This window comes from Dunckerocampus dactyliophorus, chromosome 17 (genome assembly GCF_027744805.1).
Source record: "Dunckerocampus dactyliophorus isolate RoL2022-P2 chromosome 17, RoL_Ddac_1.1, whole genome shotgun sequence".
Lineage (NCBI taxonomy): Eukaryota > Metazoa > Chordata > Actinopteri > Syngnathiformes > Syngnathidae > Dunckerocampus > Dunckerocampus dactyliophorus.
The window spans coordinates 6,397,162-6,420,192 of NC_072835.1; the positions used below are offsets into that span (position 1 = coordinate 6,397,162).

Here is a 23,031-nt window from a genome sequence, read left to right on the forward strand (position 1 = left end):
AACTCCTTGCATTTTGACAGACTCGAATCTTAATTATGACTGATGCATTGGATAGCCAATGAAATAGTGAAAACACAGATATGCTGGTTGATGGGTGTGCCTTTGACTTAAAAGCGAGGAACTCCTGCGTAACGGGCAACAGATAATGTGGACTCTGCATCAATGGTGCACCTTTTTTAGTTATATATTTTATTTATGTTATTTTGAAGGCAAATATTTCTGAAAGGAGTCACTGATGGTCTAGTGCAGGGGTGTCAAACTCAATCACAGAGGGGGCCAAAACTCAAAGCCTACTTTACATTGTGGGCTGAAGTGGACATTAGGCCCCACACCTTCCCCCAACTTTGGATCTTTCTTATTATCCATCCATCCATCCGTTTTCTACGCCGCTTCTCCTCATTAGGGTCAAGGAGGCATGCTGGAGTAGGCTCCAGCTGACTTCGGGCGACAGGCGGGGTACACCCTGGACTGGTCGCCAGCCAATCGCAGGGCTCTTTCTTATTATATAGCCTGCAATTTTCAACACCAGTATATTTCTGCACACTGAAAGTATTAAAAACCTTAAAACTTTCTTGTCTTTTTAACCGACATAATTGGTGAATGAAGCACACTCATATGCATCATCAGTGCACACACACAGATGCTCGTCTGAAGTTGCAAACATGACAGGGCTTGCCCCAATAATTAATAATCCAGGCTCAAAAAAGAGTAGTTAGCATGGTCAAACATTGAGCAAATGTCTCATTATCACTGACGACCAGATAAGAAAGCAGCCTACGCACCTTCAATCCCGGTTCCCCATGCACGCAGTGCAAGGATTGGAACGTACCAATATAATGCCCCCTTGTGGTTGTGTTTTCAGGTTGAGACAAAATGTGCATGACAGCTGGTGAATGTATTTTTATGTGGACATACAGTTTCTAAAAACTTCCCTCATGTGGATGGACATTTTTTGTATGTTTTCTTGTCCGTTCATTCCTGCTTGAAATTTCTTCTTCCCGACCATGGTTGTTTTGGCGTCGTCGTTTGTTTCAATAATGTGATTGTTGGTCATTCTCTCAATGTCTGGGCACAAGCCACAGTATTTTATATCAACACAGAAACATCACAATCCCTGAGATGTGTAACCCAGAAGAGTTTGCAGCTGTGGAATGGGCAGATTACGCATTTCCCAGCATGCTTTGGTGTACTTAAAATGATCAGTTTTGACTGTCTTTGCCTCTTTAAGGTGTTACTTTGTACAGACAGGGTGTAATAGTTAAAGTGCTGCCGTTTTTAGTTGTGTTCGGTTAAGTTATTTTGGTCTGAATCTGGCAACATTATTAAGAATGGTTGTGAATTTTTGGCGACATGAAATATTGTTTCCACTTTAAAAATTAAAATGCCAGAGTTTATATGGGAAGAGTCGCTTAATTACGCAGATCGCTGTAAGCACTTTGTTTGATGAGGTCCATGAGGTGGGCCAAGTCAATGCTATTTTCCAAACAGTTTCGCAGGCCGGATGAAAATGCAGCACGGGCCAGATTTGGTCCCCGGACGTGAGTTTGACACATGTGGTCTAGTGGTTGACTCAATCGACTTCAGTTGCAGGCAGCCCTGAGTTCATTCCCCGTTCAATGACAGCATAAATGGGGGGTATGAACAGTTGTCTGTCTCTACATGTGCCCTGTGGTTGACTGGTGACCAGTCCAGGCTGTAGTCCGCCTTCAGGCCAAAGTCAACTGGGATAGACTCCAGCTCTCCATGACGTTGATCGCATATGACATCAGATGTACAGACGTCACAAGCTACACACGGAGATGCAACTTTCATCTTTATGAGTCTTTGAAATTGTGAATGTGAAATGCTAATCATTAGTTTTTAGTATAGTAGTTTCTAAGTTCAACGGTGGGATTTTAATATGTTCTATGTTTTATGGTAAAAGAGAGATCATGTTGACTTGCATTTTGCACATTTGGATCTTAATGAGGTTTTAAGTAGAGCTGCAATATGCAAAAACAAGAAGGGGGAGTGAGACAAAAAGCATTTTGAAAAAAGTACTTTATTGAAAACAACAATTAAACTGAAATAGGCTGTTTATCAGCTGATCAAAAGTTTAAGATCACAGGCTATAAAAGCCAAAATCTGCTCAAAATTGTCATTTTCTGTCAGGCATTCACACGGTCATGCCCTCCTGATGGCTAAAGCTAAGAAGCTTTCTCTTTTTGAACGTGGTCGGATTGTCGAGCTGCATTAGCAAGGCCTCTCGCAGCGTACCATTGCTGCTGAGGTTGGGCGCAGCAAATCAGTCAATTCTTTGAAAGATCCTGAATATTATGGAATAAAAAAGTTAAGTGGTAGACCCAAAAAAAACACACCTCCGCTGAACCGGAGGATCCAATTGGCTGTCCATCAAGACACAGGGCGGTCTTCGACCCAAATTAAGGCCCTTACTGGTGCCGACTGTAGCACAATAACCATCAGACGGCATCTGTAGGAAAAGGGTTTAAAACAAAAAAATAATTCAAAGACCTTGTCTCCTTCAACGCCACAAAACTGCCTGATCAGGGATGCCAGGGAGCATCAAACATGGGACATTGAAAGGTGGAAAAAAGTTGTATTCTCTGATGAGAAAAAATGTAACCTTGACAGTCCAATTGGCTTCCAACGTTACTGGCAAGGAGATCCCACCTGAGATGTTTTCTACCCGGCACAGTGGAGGGGGGTCCATCATGATCTGGGGGGCTTTTTCATTCAGTGGAACACTGGAGCTTCAGGTGGTGCAGGGTCGTCAAACGGCGGATGCTTATGTGCAGATGTTGCAGCGGGCATCCCTCATGACTGAGGGCCCTCGTCTGTGTGGTAATGACTGGCTTTTTCAACAGGACAACGCTGCAGTTCACAATGCTCGCTTGACCAAGGACTTCTTCAGGGAGAATAACATCACTCTTTTGGACCATCCTGCATGTTCCCCTCATTTAAATCCCATAGAGAACATTTGGGGATGGATGGCAAGGGAAGTTTATGAAAATGGCCATCAGTTCCAGACAGTTGATGCCCTTGGTGAAGCCATCTTCACCACTTGGAGCAATGTTCCCACTAGCCTCCTGGAAACACTCGCATCAAGCATGCCCAAACCAGTTTTTGAAGTGATGAACAAGAACGGTGGAGCTACTCATTACTGAATCCTACTGAGAACATTTTTTGTTCTGGTCTGGAGAGTTTTTTGTTATTTTTTGAGCGATGGTCTTAAACTTTTGATCAGCTGATAAACAGCCTATTTCAGTTTAATTGTTGTTTTCAATAAAGTACTTTTTCAAAATGCTTTTTGTCTCACTCCCCCTTCTTGTTTTTGCATATTGTAGCTCTACTTAAAACCTCATTAAGATCCAAATGTGCAAAATGCAAATTCTAGCAATTTTCAACTGGTCTTAAGATTTTGATCAGGAGTGTATATATATATATGTGTGTGTGTGTATGTGTGTGTGTGTGTGTGTGTGTGTCAAAAATAGCGCTGTGTGTTTTCTTGGAAGACACATGACCTGCACCTATGACCAAGCTTTCTGACAATGGGTAACACATTTTGCTCCAGAATGTCTCCAGAAGACCCCAGACACTGTGGGCCGGATGCAGCCAAACACCCCCAGGACATAACCGGGCCTCCTCAACTTTATACGCTTCATTTTTGCATCCGTAAATACAGTGGAAGATGATGTGACTTCCAAAAAAAACTCCAAATTTCTACTCATTCAGCTTATTTTACTTACTTTTGTCATTTTCAAAATCAATTCAGTTCAGTTCAATTGTATTAATTTTAGGGCCAATCACAACAAAAGTTATCTCAAGGCACTTTACACATGAGTTTGCTCTATAATCAGGCTCTTATAAATGAAAAGAGAAACCAGCTGAACCCCACATGAGCAAGCACAGAAAAACTCCCTCCGGGAAAGAAACCACGAACAGAACACAAGCTCTGTGCGGCGGCAGTCTGTCTCGACCAGTTGGGTTAGGATAGGACAAAATAGAGTGGCGGGATCAAGGTAGGGTAGATTAAGTGACAAAACATTCCAGTCTTTATCTTTGTCCAAGGGACAGGGAGGCGTATCAGGACAAAAGGGGTCAGTCTAACTACTGTATATGCTTTAGCAAAAAGGTGAGTTTTCAGTTTACTTTTAAACAGAGAGAGGGTGTCTGCCAACCAGACTGTGTCAGGCAGAAGGTTCCATAAAAGAGGAGCCTGATAACTAAAACCTGCCATTCCACTTCTAAAAATTCTGGGTCGATCGGGCACTAGTACCTCTCTAAGATATACTGCCCTCTGACTGTGTAGTGCTGCATCTGTAAGAAGGAGAATTTTGAACTAAATTCAAAGTTTTACAGGTAGCCAGTGCAGTGAGGCTAATACTGGTGAAATATGATCTCTTCTTCTGGTTCTTCCGGTTTTGGAACAACCAAAGGGTCTTTATTTTTGTTTACAGGGAGTTACAATAATCCAGCCTGGAGGTCACAAATGCATGAACAAGCTTTTCGGCATGTGGTAGTGGCAGGAAATTTCAGATTTTTTTAATGTTTCGTAGACAAAAAAAAATGCTGTTCTTGACACTTGTGTTTGGGAACTAACGGAAAGCTAACGGAAAGCTCCTGATCAAAGATGACGCCAAGACTCCTGACTGTGCTGTGCTGGTGATTGCAAGACCATCGAGGGCGGTTATCTTGTTTGCAACCTTGTCTCTGAGGTGCTGGGAATCAAGGACCATGATTTCAGTTTTATCTGTATTGCAGAATGTCAAGTAAACCCTCAACCAAGCCAATTTTAGGAAAATAAAATCACACTTCAAAACACAAGCACTTAAATGGACATGTGTCGAAAACCAGCAAGCAGTCAGAGAGCAGTATATTAGAAAAAAATGTGTTTTTTCTGTTTTCATTTTTTACAATTCCATTTTTTACCTTTTAAACTTATTTTACCAGCATAGAGTTTACTTTGATACCAAGATCATCCATGTCGACCTTGTACATGCAGAGAAAAGTCCAGGGTTTAAGACAGGGGTGTCCAAAGTACTGAAAAATGAAAGGATGCAGCTGAGTCAGTTGTGGGCATCAGACTGGCTACATTGGAGGAGGTGATCAGAGACAGAACGCTGTGTAAGATCAGAGCTATCATGAACAATGTCTCTCACCCCCTTTATAGCACCCTGGACAGTCTGAAGAGCAGCCGCTAGCAACAGACTCCTGCAGCCTAGGAATCTGAAGGAGCGCTAACTCACATGCAGCCCCCAGAAGTGTTGCACTGAGCCTCTGTTATTGTTTTTAACTGCTTGAAGAAGTACATTATATTTATATGGGTGTTTTACATGTGCATGTTTTTTTACGCTAAGACAAATGAATTTCCCCTTGAGGGGATTAATAAAGTCTATCTATCTATCTATCTATCTATCTATCTATCTACAGTATCTATCTTATATATAGTTCAAGAAAAAACTGCATGGTAAAATGCTACTAAAATTCATTGTTTTTTCGCCATCATATTCCAAGATTGTTCTCGTAAAATTGTGACTTTTTTCCCACTTGACTACAACTCTGTCTTAATATTTGTATTTTATTCTTGTAAAATTACAGCATTTTTTTCCATTTTGTGTGTTTTTTTTTTTTTTTTTACATTTTCCAACTATTTGCCATTTGTACATTTTCGTCTCATAATTATGACAATATTCCCCTGATATTTTGACTTTATTCTCTTAACATAACTTTTTCCACAACCCAATTTTTTAAAAAGTTCAACTTTATTTGCTGTTATGGGTTTTTTTGGTCATATTATTTCTTTTAACCTCACATCTTTTTTCTTTAATATTTCAACTTTATGCTACTAAAATGACGTTATTTTTTCTCATAGTACCAGTTCAACATCGTAAAATTTAATATTTTGACTTTGTTCTTGTAAAATTTCTTCTGCTTTTGACATGTCTGCTGTTGCTTTTTGGAAAATAATTCTACAAATATTTCAACTTCTTCGTATTAATGTTTTTATTATTATTATGACTTTACATCATATTATTACTTTTTCCCAACCTAATATTGCCCAAATTACAACTTCATTCAATGTTTGTTTCTCATAATACTACAGCTTTTTTCTTGACATTGACACAATTTTTCTCATAATATTGTAAAATTACGACTTTTTTCTTGTTACATTACAACATATGTATCTTAATATTAATTAGTAATAATTATTAATAATAATTTATATTAATAATTGATATTACTAATTCCAATTGATAATTAATAATACTATTTTTAAAAATTCAATGGCCCCCAGGCTGCACATTAGACACCAATGGTTTAAGATGAATAAAGTACTATTGAAAGAGAAGGTGTACAGTCATCAGCAGAGAACCGACCATAGAAGTGTGATGTTTCCCTTTAAGGGAATTTAGTGTATGAATTATACTGTACGTGCATTCTGTATTCTAATATAGTGTGTCTGTGAAGGTGAATGGAAGGTACAAGTCTCAGTCTGCCTCTCTTCTCGTATCAAACAGGTCTTATCGAGCAGAATTTCATTAAATCGTCCGTCTCAGAGCGCTTTGAAGCCGTTCGTGGCTGTCGCTGGGTGGCCGTGCGTCGCCGATTGAAATGACACTCAGCAGGCAGCGAGCGTCTTCAGCTCGCAATCTCCATTCGTACGTTCGTATTGATACTTTGGAGTGAAGTGAGAGTCAGACCAGCAAGGGGTGCTTGTTGTGACCCTTATATAACATCACACCATTTCTACACAACTTGTATACTACTGCCATGATTATCTATTCTATCAACACAGCATCATATTTGAATATACAATATTTCTGTTTTAGTACCTGCACAAATATTACAGTGGATCTCCGCCTATTCACCATCACCATTCGGGACACCGCAAATTTGTAGATTTTTGATCAAAACACCTTTTTGTGTGTGGGAAAACCCACAATTTTAATTTGATAATCTCCATAATAAGGAAGTTTATAATCCCATTTGCCCTACATTGGTAAACCTTCAGTTGCACAGAAACCCGAATACCTGCCTCACTCATAGTGCAACCAAAAATAACCCGTGGGACACACGTTGTAACTGTGCCACACGGACTATGCGGATAAAGAAATAGATACTGGGGAATACAAAGAAATTCAGACACATTGGCAACCAATTAAAAACCTCAAAGTAGCTTAATGTGAGTCGCTAAAATCCATTAACTGCTGCTGCTAATGTAGACTTTATTGCAGGACATTAACTGTTATCTTTACAGTGTCGCTTTATTTTGCAATTTTTCACAAGAAGGCTTTATTCTTGCCGTGTCAGGCAAACACTTAATATGTATCTGTACCTACACACACTAACATGAACATAGACTGGAGGGTCTATTGTCACCATGGCAACAGACGGAAACCCCTCACTGCCATACATCCCATCCCCCAGACGACACACACCTCCTGTTGAAGATTGGGGAACGTGTGCTCGCGTGCACATGTGTGAGGGTACAGAGTAAAAGCATTTTTGTGTGTGTGACAGTTAAAGTGTGTGTTCGTGCATGCGTGTGTGTGCGTGTGACGAGCTCACTAAGGTCAGTCACTCACAGTGGAATACAAATCTGTCATGGATGACACACTTTCTCTTCTTGCTCTCCATCTCGCTCTAACTCGTCCTGCCCTTCGCTTGACCCTCCTGTCTCACTCCCCACCTCTAGTATCCCTCTCTCTCTTTCTGTCCATTTCCTTTCTTATTTCTTTCCAGCCGGAATTTCATCAGTTGGGCCGCTTTCATTTTCTCCATGATCCCCTTTTTACCCCTCTCCCCATTCATCCCGATCGCCTTCACTTCCAGTGACTACCAAAGGGTCTGGGTTCCTCCTTTCACTCGCTCTAAAGTCACCTTGCTTCCATGTCTGTTCACATGACTAACCATAGCTGATTTAGATATGTACATTACATTCTTCCTGTTAACACTTATTTATAACCCATTTTACCCGATATACGCTGGTCCCAGCAACAAAGGTTTAGCTACACAGTAGTCCCTCGTTGATCGCGGTTAATTGGTTCAAGACCCGACTGTGGCAAGTGAATTTCTGCAAAGTAGGAATCCTTATTTATAAATAAATTTAAAAAAACGGAACCCGCCTTCCACCTATCCGAGCATTCATGGATGACATGACCACGCTGACCACTACTCCAGCATGCACCAGGCGACTACCTGGAAAGCTGCAGGAGAACATCAGATGGGCCCGGATGAAAATCAAGCACGAAGCATCTCAATAGTCAAGGGAGAGCTTAAGAACGTGAACGTTTGTAAAGTTTTTATAAAATTACAAGCGCTATATGGCACCCTATCTTCCAGGGTTAAAACTAATGGAACTTTATCAAGATCATTCATATTCCAGAGAGGAACCCGTCAGCGTGACCATTTATCACCATTACTATTTCCCCTGTATATTCTGTAGAAGTATTGGCACTGGCGATTAGACAAAATCACAATATAAAGGGGATTCAAACAGGAAGTGAGATACATAAACTAGCACATGCAGGTGATATAATGTATCTTGCTGAATCTGATCAATCTCTACCTGTACTAATGGAAACTACTTGAGAATATAGTAATGTATCTGGACATACAATTAATGTAAATAAAAATGAATCATGAACAATAAATCATTCAATCAGTCAAACCGCGAAGGATAGTTATACATTTAACTGGGATGCTCCAAAAATGTGATATCTAGGAGTCAATAATAGTCAGAATATTGTCTGCAGGTGAGAAGTAAACATAAATATTAAGAATAAATCTGAAAATAGTTGAATTAATTATTTAATAAATAAATCTAAAGGTAAAATAGTAGAAATCTATAAAATAATGCAAGATTATCTTACAAAAGATAATCATATCAAAAGTGGGAAGGATTGAAAATTAAAATAGCACAAGGTGAATGGGAAGAATGTATAAAAGAAAACTTTAAGATGACTCAGCACTGGAGAGAATATGTTTGGAAAGTGACTATGAAGTATTTTATTAGCCCGGCCCAGAGTGGGAAGTAGCACCCCTCAGCAGGGACTGGCTGCTGGCGGGGATGTGGTGAACCTATTGCAAATCATACGCATGTGCTGGTTACGTGCCCGGTGCTAGCACCTTTTTGGGAAAAAGTGAAAAAGATGATGAAAGTACTACTGAATATTCAAGGGAATATGTTGGGCTTTGACATAAAACACACATTGAATTTAGCACATGTATACTTACTGTATTTAATATATTAAGAATTACAGCAATAAAACAGATAACAAGGACCAGGAAAGAGACATTAGGACCTAATGGATAAAATGAACTTTTACTATTAGAGATAATGTCCATATTCAGTAAGTTATATCCACAATATTTCTGTAAAGCAATTGAGAATATGGAATTGTAGGCCAACTTTTTGTATATGGTAGATGTTGTTTGTTTTGTTTTTGTTTTATTTTTATTTCTGTTTGTGTTATTTGTATTTTTTTTTTTTTTTTGAGGCGAAGAAGTAAAGAAAAAGGGAAGGGAGAAAAAAAGGCAATGTTGAAGGATGGGATGATGATTTGTAATTCATGATTGATTCATTGTAATAAAGTAATACAAAATAAAAATAATTTAAAAGAACGTGAGGTTCTGCATTGATGATGACCCAATACCGAGTGAGAGCAACCCGCCAAAAGCCTGGGCAGATGGTACAATACAACCCTCAGGGACAAAGACCAGGTGCAGGTGTTAAGGTAGGACATCACCACCAGTCTGGACACCATCAGGACAATGCTGCCAGGGAAGCTCAAACTCTGGTGTCTACAATTTGGACTTCTCCCTTGGGTAATGTGGCCACTCACGATCTATGTGGTCCCAATAACAACAAACTGTGCAAAAGATGGAGCGAAACATAACTTGGTATGTGAAGAAGTGGCTTGGGGTCCCACGCTGTCTGACCAACATCAGCATCTATGGCAAAGGAGTCCTTGAAGTACCTATCATGAGCCTCACTGAAGAATACAAGTGTTCTAAAGTGAGACTACAGATGACATTGAAGGACCCCAAAGATCAGACCGTCAGAAATGCGCATCACCTCTGTTAACGGGAAGGAAATGGACAGCATCCGACGCAGTACAGCATGCTACGTCAGCTCTGAAGCACAACGCCATTGTGGGACATGTCCAGCTGGGAAGAGCGGATCTGACATTGCAGTGAATAAACCAACTTGGCACAAAGCTTCAGCCTCACAAAGGAGGAAAATAGTGGTAGAGGAAGTGCACCGTCAGGAGGAGGCTGAAAAAAGCACAAAGGCTGTCTCTCTTGCCAAGCAGGGGCAATGGATGAGGTGGACGGCGTGGAGAAGAGAAAGCTCACCTGGAGGCAGCTCTGAGAAATGGAAGGAAGAAACATCAGCTTCATCATAAGAGCTACATATGGCGTGCTCCCATCCCCAAAAAACCTTCACCAGTGGTATGGCGAGCACCCAACCTGCACCCTCTGCCCAAATTCTCTCAAACACATCTTCACCAGTTGGAGGACCAGCCTCACACAAGGCCGCTACACCTGGAGGCACAATCAGGCCCTCAAGAGTCTGGCAGCAGCCCTTGAGAGCAAGAGGGACACCATCAAGTCCTTGCCCTTGAGAGCTGCCAATTCGCTGCCATTCGTTCAAGAGGGACAGAAACAGCCTAACCAGACTGGGTGCGATGGTCCCCTTCACTAAAGGTGCTCTACATCATAGAGCACACGGTTCCATGGGAGGATTCCACCAAAGAAGCCTACGAAGGAAAGAAACTGTGCTGCGCAGATCTGGTAGCAGATGCGGTGAGTGGGTCAGTTTGTTATTTTTATTTTTTTATTTCTTCCTAGCTCATCTCCCTCCACTTTCCAGGCACTCATTTACTCATGATTGGGCGTGGGACACAGGCTCAGTCTTGATCACCCTGTAGTTGGCCGCCTTTGATGAGGGTGTCTAGTGTTGAAAGGCCGAAACACCCACATTTTCAATCAAAGGTACACTACTGATGATGTGTCCCAAAATGCACATCCTTCCCATGGCTGAGGTAAAGTTCCCACGCCACTCTCAACATCAACGCCTCACGTGATTACCACCTATTGGCACGAAGGACATTTTCCAAGTCCAAGTCCTGTGTATTTATGAACCGAGGGTTTCCTCTAGGATTTTCTGAAGCTGTGGTGGTGGGTTGCATGGGACTCCCGCCGCTGTGTCGTGCCACTACTGGATCTGCTTTTTTTTTATTATGACATAACAATTTTCATGACTTTAGTCATTTATTAACTTACTTAACGTATTTCAACAAGCAGCAGAACATGAACCGAGAATATTGCAAAACTGTTAATTTAATGGCAAAGTTGCTGAGAGCTCTTAAAGTGAGTCAAAAATGACCAGCCTCCTTTTGTTACCTGACTTATTTAGTCCAATAGTACTATGTGACTAGTACAAAAGTATGACATTTTGTACTGTTTGACACAAGCCTAAATTTATTTTGATGTCTGTTTTATAGTAATACGAATACATGGGAAATTAATTGTTCGATAAAATATTTTTAAAGTTCAAAATAACACAAATAACAAAATAAAATATTATAATTTAAATATTTTTCTAATAGAAATGTGTCCTGTATAAAGAGTATAAATGCAGAGTCCAGGGTTATGATAGCACAGGTGTACAGGTATCCAACTTGCAGCATCAATAAAGCTACTCTGACAAAAAGAAAGGAGAGGTGAGCTATTTGTGTTTGATGTGACTGCCAACATTTAAATTGCACTTTACAAAGCGCATCTCCACTCGGTGTGCTCATTTGTCATTAAATACAGGTGTCATGTTTGAATTGAACACTTATAAAAATACTAAGCGGTGAAGCAAATATACTTTGGTGAAGTACTCAACATGAGCTGGTGAGCTACTGCTTGCACACGACTAGCAAATCGTGTTTTGCAGACAAGCCATTAGGGTCATAATGGCAACAACAGAACAAGATTGTTAAGTGACACTTTAAAAACGTAAGTTAGCATGTGTCCCATGATAGACACTTGTAGCTCGCCCAAGGGACAAAAACAAGCCAGCAATCTGCTGCAAGAGAGGCAGTGAGAGCAAGGCAAAATGTATAAACAAAAATGAAACAAAATCAAATGAGATTGAAACGTGAGCGATCACACACGCTGGCTTAGCCTGTGACGAGCCGTTGTCAACTGACTCCACATTTTACGGGCTACTATTCATTCTCACAATAATAATAAGGAACAAAGTGAACATCAACACAAGACACGTACTTTTATCTGGCCACACATACGCAAGCGCCAACAGGGCAGACAGGCAATTCCGGTGCATGTTTGTCAAAATAAATGTCATAAAGCATTTTTATGACATTTGAAATTGTTTTCAAACTAATTGTAGTCAATATGTGCGTAAATAAGTTATATATGTACCTACAGTGGTGTGAAAAAGTGTCTGCCCCCTTCCTGATTTTTTATTTTTTTGCATGTTTTTCACACTTATATGTTTCAGATCATCAAACAAATTTAAATATTAGTCAATGACAACACAACTGAACACAAAATGCAGTTTTTAAATGAAACGTTTTCTTATTACTGGAGAAAACAAATCCAAACCTACACGGCCCAGTGTGAAACAACCGAAACTTAAAAACGATGGACGGAATTAATGACACTAATAAAACAATAAAAACAATTTAAAAAACAATGAAAAACAAAAACAATAAAAACAATGTCCAGGTTAACCCGTGTTAAACGTCAGTCCATAAAAGTAAGACTCCAATAAAGATTTCAAATGCTCCAGTGATTATGCAGATCTAATGTTTAGGGGCAGGTCATTGCAAAGTCTCGGACCAGCGACAGAGAAGGCCCTATCACCCCCAGATTTAAGATTAGATCGAGGAGTGGTTAAAAGGACTGTGAGCTGGACCTCATAGTTCTAGCGGGAACATAAACAGTGAATAAATCAGATAAGTATGAGAGAGCCAGACCATTCCGAGATTAAAAAAAAAAGATTAGAATTTTGAACTGGATCCTGTAAGTAACACGCAACCAATGTAAAGAGGCCAGGATTGTGTTTATATGTTCCCGTCTCTTGGCGTCAGTTAACAGGCAGGCAGCTGCATTTTGAACCAGCTGGAGACGATGAATGGATGACTGATCCCAATAACAATATAGGAAATTACAGTAGTCCAAGCGGCAAGCAATAAATAAATGAACAACATGCTCAAAGACGTCAGCAGAAAGGCAAGGTTTTACCTTCGCTAACTGTCTCAGGTGGAAAAAAAAAACATGACTAGACCACAGCACTCACTTGTTTACACAGTTTTAAACCATCTAAAAGCACACCAAGGATTTTTACATATGGTTGACAGTATGAAGATAATGGGCCAAGTGCACTGTCCACACCATCTAAAAGAGCCGGATTGCCAAAAACAAGAATTTGTTTTTTTTTTCATTAACCTAAAGGAAGTTCAAAGACATCCACTGCTTAATATCCTTAAGACAGCTCAGTAGAGCAGAAAATGAGTCTGTACCTGGTTTCAAAGGCAGATAGACTTGCTGATCATCTGCAAAACAATGGAATGTAACACTGTATTTTGAAATAATTGACCCCGAAGGCAACATATACAGGCTGGGCCCAAAATGGAGCCTTGAGGAACGCCACAATCAAGGCTAGCTACTTTTGAAATAAAGTGACCCATAGTGATGCAAAATGACCTTCCAGATAAATAGGATCAATGTAGAATACTACATATCATCCCAATGTCTTTGAATGCATCTTCTGAATGCCTTATATTTATATTTTACTTCATTTCACTATTTTTATGCTTGAAAATGCTTAATTTAAATTGTGTTTTTTTTATTTTAATTTGTCAAATTTACTTACGCATATTTGTCAAATTTGCTTAAATATGCATATTTTTCTACTACTACAGTACACTGTACTCAACCATGAAAGAGCATGATTCGTTTATTAATATATGATTGAAAAACCATGATACTGTGAAGCAGACAAATTTGAAGCGCAAATTGACAAGGAATTACTGCATTGCTAGATAAAGAATAATCAATAGCTTGAATGAGCAAATTTAAAAAACAAGCAAACATTCTGAGACCAACATACTGTATGCCATGAATATGTCTTCTGTGGCTTTACAGATGTCATTTTTATGTCAGAGTTCCAGTATTGACCCCTGGGGTACACCGCAAGCATGATGATATATTGTACAGTAGTACCTCGCATAACGTAAACCTTCTTTTACGTAAATTCCACTGAACGTAAAGAATTTATGTAAATTTTTTGCATCGTCTTACGTAAGGAATTCCGTATAACATAAAGCGTCAAGTCCGTGCAAGCGACGGAGAGACTAACAGAGTACACTTGGTGACGCCTTCTGGCTTCACGCTCTCATTAGTTGATTATCAGGGCACCGCTTTCGCTCTTATCTCATTGGCTGACTTATCCAGCGTCCATGTTTGTATGTGAGCTCCCTTCCTCATCTTAGTCGCCCTTAAACTAGTTTGCACGCTACTATGTTTATGCTGTTTTTTCCCACCATATTTGGTGGACTTTCAATATTTTGAAGGCCCAAAGGTGTGAGTTTGGGAAGATCTTGGAACGGATTAGGCTATTTACATGTATTTTACACTTCGTATAACATAAAATCCCTGTAACATAAAGGTTCTTGGAACGGATTATTTACGTTGTAGGGGCGTCTACTGTACGTTCACTGTGCTTCACATATCGCTTCTTGCTCTTTAAGTAGCTTTTCACTCAGTTTAAACCCCCATTGCTAGTAGCATACCGTACTAATGTATTCATTAATATATTATGATGAATTGTATCAAATGCTTTGGTCTGATCCATAAATACTCCAGTTACACACTGTTTTATAGTATCGGTATTATTAGTTTATTATTATTATTAGTACCACCGACAAAATGTTGCTGTATCCGTTTTGGTTGTCTGAGATAGTTTACTTTTGTTGCTGTTGGAAAATTTCTCAATGCTTTTGAAAATGGGATTGAAATACTTTACAGAGTTTCCTTTTGTGTGTTGGAGGTTGCTTTGATCTAGCCTTCACACCTTTCTATACTTGGTGTATTTCACTCTCTACTACATATTTTCAAAAATGATTAGACAACCCTTGTTTCTTCAGTTTCTTGTTTATTTTAATGCCCGATACAACTAAAGGTACATTTCTTTGGACAACTATAACAATGACAATAAAAATCGCTCATAAGTGTTAAATTTTTTTGGCAGTACCCAAAGTCAGCTGGGATAGGCTCCAGCATACCCCCCCCGACCCTAATGAGGAGAAGCGGCATAGAGATGGACGGATGGATGGACAATGCTATAGCTATTCATGTCAGGACTTGGTTATTATCAAAAAACCATGGAAGATGCTAGATATCAGCTCTTAAATTCAACTCTTATGAGCTATATTTCTTATCATCATTATATTTGTCCAAACGAATGTACCTTTAGCTGTACCAGGCATTAAAATGGATCAATAAACTGAAGAAACAAGGGTGGTCTAATTATTTTTTCCATGACTTTATATCCATTCCTTTCTCAGCATCAATCCAGGTTTCTGAGACAACAACAGAACTTGAAGTTACTGACTCACAAGTCAGTGTCAGATCTCATGTCACGAGATAAAAACGTGACAATATTTCTCATTCAGAGAAAAGCTTTCTCGTGGGAACAAGGTAGCCAGAAACCAATCAGACTGTGAGCTGTGGGAATGCTACTGTGAATGATAATACACGTCATATGGAAGTGGCAGTGCACGAGGCAGGATTGGAACCACACATTATGTGTTTTATGCACATTATAAACCTTGCAGTCCAACCTATCTCGGTGTTCCCAACAGCACTCGCTCGTGGCGTGTGGCTATTTCTTCCATCGGAGTTGAACAGCTACCGCCCTGTTAATGTCCAAGCGAAAACTGTAGTAATTCTACATTTGATCAAACTTACTTAAGATTTGAAAGATCATAATACGATCGCTGCATAAAATTTCTGTCAAAACATGTAACAGTTCATCTATTTCATTACTTCCCAGCTAGCCCACTCTAAGAATCATGGGAACTGTGATCTTTTTAGCAAAAATAAAACTAATCTACTGCAATCTGCAGTCTATTTTAAGTGTGTCCCTTGTGGTTCAAACATTGCTCCCTCACTCAATCGCATTGTAAAATAAATAAATAAATAATAATAATAATAATAATTTTATATTGCTGTTTCTTGGTTGACTATGACCTATTTTTAGTCCAAAATATGCATATTTAATTAAATGCTACGTATTCTTGGCCTAAATTAAGCATTGTCAAGCATAAAAATACTATAAATAAACTAAAATACAAATACAGTTTAAGGCAATACAAGACTATGAACTATACACTGGCCACTAGGTGTCACTAGTAACATGCACCAGACTTAATCCCCAATGACAGGCTTTTATTATTTTATCTTGCAACAGGCACAATAACAACATAATCATCATCATCATGATGATCATAATCATCAATAATGGGATACTGTTGTGGCCGTACATCACTTCCTGTCCACGTGTCCAGAAGACATTTATTGAAACACACATGAGCATGGGTATTGTTTTTGGCTTAAATTGCTTATTCCATCTGATTATATCTACTATATTGGGTAATATGGAAGTAAAGGTGACTATAGTGGTGTTATTCCATGTCTAGATTGCTCTAATAATGGTAAAAATCATATTTAGTTGGTTGGTTGAATTTATTTCGAACATGCATATGTCCGAAAAGGAGTAGGAAGAAGCAGAGCTTATTTAATCCTACCCCCTTTTGGTAGCACATCAATTGCTAATACATACATGTGTATACATCCAAACGCGTGCATACATATATATACACATACATCTGCACCTACACAAGTACACACATATATACATATACAGTATACACTTATACAGTATACAGGTACACAAATGTGTTAAAAAAATCTTTTTTTTTGTTTTTCCTCCTTTTTCCTTTCCTTTCCCTTAATTAATCCTGTCCTTTCTGTTGATGTCCACATCCTCTTTAGTATTTCACTGCTAGTGACGCTGGGTTTGTATACAAGAGTTCCTTTTATTAATTAAGTCAAGGTTATTGCTATGGAATGTAGTCCTTCTCGTTGCGCTGGTCTGTCTTGTAGGGTGTTTCCTCCATCATCCTTATTGTCATAGTATTATGATATTTAATATGTATCCAGATCACTGATATCTTGGACAAGGAGCACTCTTACGACTCCTGGACTTCCTTTTAGTTTGATGTAGATTTTCCCGTTAGTGCTCCAAGTGTTGTGAATATTTAGAGTATTTAGAAAGTATTTTTTGAGTATTTAGAAAGTCATAAACAGGATTTCCCTGCTCTAAATACAAAACTACGAAATGTTTATTAAATATTGAATGCTACTTTGTGGAAATTCACTTATCACAGTCGGGTCTGGAACCAATCAACTGCGATAAACGAGGAATTACTGTGATGGAAGTTGATAAACAATGCAAACTCATATACAATCATTTACACCCGGTTTCACACATATGGATAATTTACAGTCTTCAATGAATCTAACATACTGTATATGTTTTAAGAGTGGGGGAGGAGGCCAGAAGCAGCCACACAAGCAGAGGGAGACTGCTTGTGTGAAGGAAAGGCAGAAATTGATTGATTCTCCTCAAAAATAAAAAATTCTGGGAAGCCGTGTGCTCTTATTTTGTAGTTTGAGTGTGTCTGTCTCAAGAGTCACTTAAAGGATCAAATGGCCTGCAGTTGTCAAGGGTAACAAGGTGGGACGCTGACATTCGCACAAACACTATGATTTCTCATGGGACCACTGATTGTCCACTGTGGAGCCTGCTGAGATGCTCATTTCCCGTGGCGATAGCAACCGAGTGTTAACATCAACCATCTGACCCTCATAATGTTTCACCGTGTGTGTGTGTGTGTGTTGCATCTGTGCCTGAAAAATAAACCATGTACAAATGTTGAATGTGATTTCTCTGATGTCAAACCTGACATCAACCCATATTCATCCATCACGTTCAATCTATCCAGTGGATCTCAACCGGTGACAAACGGCGACCCATAGTTTTTCAATTCAAACTTCTCAAATATCTGATATTTACAGGGACTGTTTGCGACACAACATGAGATGCAGTTGTGCGACCGTGTTGCTCTCTTTATGGCGCACTCTTTTCCAGCATATTTATGCAGCTGTGTGCTGGACGGGTGGCATGTTGAGTCCCCACTCAACGTCCTTCCCCCCCCGTTCAAGCTTGACAAAGTTGCCCATAAGCGTGGCACACACCTCATGGTGGCGTAGCAAGTAAGTAGCACAGACAAGAACACGAGGTGCATTCACGGACATCGGGTCATTGAAAACTGCTACACAACAATTGTTAGATATCATTATTATACTTTCAGTTTTAGTCTAATAGCTTTGTGTATTTCAGTCAAATAGCTTCCCATAAGAATGCTTTCAAGACACACCACTCACATAGCACAGCTACACAACACCCACAGATAACTCATGGAAAAGTACTGAGAGGAGAAGACAGTAAACAGACACGCTATCAGCATAGTTAGAACCAGTTTGAGCTAGTCTCTCACACACAAACGTAACTACTTTCATTCCGGGCTCTTTGTCGATCTTCCTCGTTGATGATAGAGTCCAACGCTGCAACCAAATATATTGCTTATATTTTTTTAATACAATTTGAAAATATTTTAAATTGTGTGATCATTGACTACTTCTCCGATAGCAACGCAGTCCAAAGAACCAGGAAGAAAGGCTAAAGAAAGGAAATAGCTTTTCAACGACCCACCAGTTAAGCATCACCGATCTATCAAAATAAGCCATAATAAATAACGGTAACGTTACATGTATTTGTAATCTGATTTTCTGAACCTTGGGTTCCATACAGGAGGTGGACCAATTTCTCACACGGTACACATGAAAAGTTTATCACGTCATGGCTAGCGATAGTCCCAAGCAGAAGCCAGAGATTAACAAGTCTCTTCCGTGGTTAAAGTCTCGTGTTTGGGAACACTTGGCCTTCCCGTTGAAATATGTTAACGCACAAAGACAAGTGCATGAGTTGAAAGCAGTGTGCCGCCATTGTTCAGTAGAGATGGGGAACGGGGCTACAAGCTGGAGCTATTAATACTACACTTCAATCAGTAAGAAACTTCAATGTCCTAAAAATAAAATAATCATTAGCATTTCCGAAAAGAAACCTTGTAAATTATTATATTGTGGCGCATGTTGGACATAATTCACCCATAGGAACTTTATGTCAGTTGCAGTTTCACCTGGGCCCTTATGGTTGAGGGACCCTTGTTTTTCCAGAGAGAGACATGTGCATTTTGCTCTGTCAGGTTGTAAGCTCGAGAGGAGCAGGGAAATAAATGTTCCCAGTTGCTGTTCCAATAACTCCGCCTGCGACTCCTTCTTCCTGGCACCACAATATATTAATGTATTTTTTTGTCCTTTTTTAAATGCAATTTTATTGTTATTTATTAGAGAATTACCTGCTAAGAGTTTGCAGTTTTTTATGTTGGATTTTTAAGATAATTCAATTTCTTTCTACCAGAGCTAAGCTGTTTTATGTTTTGCATTTGATTCCCTTACTGTACCCAAAATAAACCAAACCGAGATCTTCACACCAAGGTACTGTATGTACCGAACTCCAAATAGTGCCGTTTCTAACAGCACAGAAAAATTTAACCACATGAGAAACTAAGAAACTAAATAGAGAATTGAAGAGAGGGAAATCAGTCAGTAGCCTCTGAAGAAATAAACTGTACAGTCAGCAACCACAATCTCGTAAGATTCAATACAAGAGCTCCTTTTTTGCTTTCTGCTAGCTTCCATGCTTCATCTTGTTTCTTGTTTCGGTATGTTCAGTCCTTGGTCACCATTTGTTACAGGTAGTGTAGGTTTTGTTTGCTATTTTGTCTATTATTTATCTGGTGTCTTCCTGGATGTTACTCCATTCCTATAGTGACTGAGTTTTCCCGGCCTTACACTGTAGTATCTGCTCTTTTATATACATTGACTTGAATTATTATTATTATTATTATTATTATTATTATTTCATTTCATTATTAAGTTAATTACCTCTATTATCATTCGATCATTCGATCATTCTAATGGCATTTAATAGGCAATGTGTATGCCTGATAATATACAGGGTGCACCTGTAGTCTGGACAGTGGAACCTTGGTTAGTGTCATTAGTCTGTTCCAGAAGGCCTGACTCTAACTGAAACATATGCTAACAAGGACATTTTGGTTAGAGTCAGATCTTCTGGAACAGATTAGTAACACTAATCAAAGTTACTGTACCAACGTTTTGAATTACAAAAATATATTTTATTTTACCAACTATAAAGGGTTTGGTGAATGTGTGTATGAAACTTATGGAGTTCAGGACCTCCAACAAGGTTATGAAGCACTGTACTAAAGTGTCATTAGATGGAAGTACTTCTGTTTCACAATGACACAACAAAAAAATGTCATAGTAAATACACAGTGAGAAGGATTTGTCTCATGTAGGAGAGCACATGTCAACACATACAGTAATTCATCCTTGCAGGCTGACAGTTCCTACCTGGCTCTCGGAGCAACAGTTGAGCCATAGCCTGCGAGCTGCCGGCAATGTTCTCTGCAACACACTGATAAAATCCTTCATCTGACTTGACCAAACCCAAAATCTGCAGGTTACTGCCATCCTGAAAAACAAAACAATAAGCATGTCATAAGAGCCTATTGTGTGAGGGCCTTAATCAAACATGTTGTGGCTTTACTCTCGGTTATGGAATGAGGCATTATAAGTAAGGGTGTAACGGTACGCCACAATCATGGTTCGGTACGCAGTTTGGTACGCAGTTAACTTTGAGTACAGTAAGAGAACAAAATGCAAAACATAAAACTGTTTGCCATCTCTGCTTACAAATGGTGGCACACTGCTTTCATCTTATCCACTTATCGTTGTCCGTTTACATAGTCGACTGGGAAGACCAGATGGCTCCAAACAAGAGACTTTAACCACAGAAGAGACTTTTCAAGATCCTTGGCACTAACAATAGCCAAAGGCTGGACTCCACTGTAAAGTAATCCCTTGCCACTTCATACTTCAAATTTCACGGCATCACTAAATCACATTTTTTCAAAAATATAGTAATTAATAAATTGTTGCTGTTTCATGATTGACTATGACTTATTATTAGTAAAAAAAATCATATTTACGCAAATTGTAGTTACAGTATATATACATTGAAAAACAAATATAAGGCATTCAGAAGACACATTCAAAAACGTCATAATTATATGTAGTATTCGGCACTGGTCACTAGTTGTCAGTAATGTTACATTGATGAGACAATAGCCATTGCAGGAAGTACTCTCCAGTACAGGAAATAAAACAAAGAAAAATGAACTTTCCCAATACTAACTGTGTGAGTGTATATTATGTTTTATATTATGTTTTATATGTCTTATTTTCTCTTATTAGGTCTATGAGTAAGACAAGTGTAAAGATGACTCTGGGTGTGTTATTTCATGTCTGGAGGGCTCTAATAATGTTAAAAGCCATATTTATAAGGTTGTAAACAAGTTTTCTTTGCTCTAACTATAAAAAAAATGGATAAATAAGAATAACTACTATACAGAAATTCACTTATCACTTAACTGCACCAGATAGACGGCATAAACACTTCCTGTCCTCCACTGCATGTGTACCCTGGTGGGAACTTGGTATGCCTCAGTCCCAAAAAATCTGATTTAAAATACATATACGGTTATACCCTAATGTGTGTCATGACGTACTATGACTACTGGTATTGCTATGTGCATTGATTGTTTCCCTGTCCCCCAGCTCAACCCAACTGTACCGTACACCAGGTTTCGGCTGTATTTGAAAGTTTTAAAGAGCTTTTCATCATGCAATTATCGGTCAAATGCTTGCCCATGTGGGAAATTACCAAGCCCAAGTATAAAAGTAAGGAGCATGGTCCTTCATATATTAAGTGAACTGAACAGAATTCAATAATTCTGTGGTGTGTGTGTGTGTGTGTGTGTGTGTGTGTGTGTATGTGTGTGTGCATGTGTTTTTGTCTGGGCTCTGCTTGGCTCACCACTATTTGGAAGTAATCACTGGGGATAACTTCCTCTCCATTCTTCATCCAGCGGATGGTCGGTGCTGGGTTTCCTGTCACCGCACACTCCAGCTCAATGTCAGTGGATTCGTAGGCGTATGTGTTGGTTGGATAGTTCAGGAACTGAGGTGGACCTGCACAAACAAACACAACACAGACATAAACAATAAAGTAATACCACAAGTCCCACAAGTCTCTTCTTGCTTCGACTCAGCAACTCAACACTTGGTACCTGATTCTAGATTCTTTCACGGATGCGTTGCATGCCTCAGCTTACGCAGAAAGTCAGAATGTCTTCTAATATCCCAAGCCTTACGCCGGTTAGCCGAGGAAAGCTTTACAGTCAAACCTCAATTTTTTGACCGCCCAGTTTTCGTATGATTTGTTTTTGACCAAATTTTTCACCAAAACCAGTCTCATCGTACAATATTGTGCATAACAAACTAGTCAGTTTGCCCAAACAAAGCACCCTACGCGTTGCTGACTCACTGTCCGTTTTTTTTTTTTAACTGCTAAATAACTAACCATGGGGCCACAGGAAGTTGTGAGTGCCAGCACTTTCATGAAGAAGTTGAGAAACACTCTTGAATTCAAGAAAGAACTCATCACAAAGTACGAAGATGGTGTCCTCTCCCCTCCTCCCACTCTGCTCTTTGCCCTTTTTGCCAAAAAGTCTTCAATACTTCAATACTATCATTTATAATTATTTCAGATTGTTTTCTGACTGTAAAATGATATTATAAGTTATTTTCTATAAAATAGATTTTTTGCACCTATGTTTGGGTGTCTGGAACAGATTAATTGGATGTACATTGTTTCTCAGAGGAAAAATAGCTTCAGTT

General features: G+C 39.2%; 1 protein-coding gene across 3 annotated transcripts in view; it reads right to left on the minus strand.

Moving 5' to 3' along the window:
- dcc (DCC netrin 1 receptor) overlaps nucleotides 1–23,031 on the minus strand; it is a 367,931-nt gene that overhangs the window by 169,344 nt on the left and 175,556 nt on the right. For all 3 annotated transcript variants that reach the window (XM_054756233.1, XM_054756232.1, XM_054756234.1), the window contains exons 6-7: nucleotides 22,169–22,323; nucleotides 20,644–20,764 (exon numbers count right to left, since the gene is read on the minus strand). In XM_054756233.1, coding sequence (XP_054612208.1) covers nucleotides 20,644–20,764; nucleotides 22,169–22,323 — 276 coding nt within the window. The remainder of the gene's footprint in view (nucleotides 1–20,643; nucleotides 20,765–22,168; nucleotides 22,324–23,031) is intronic.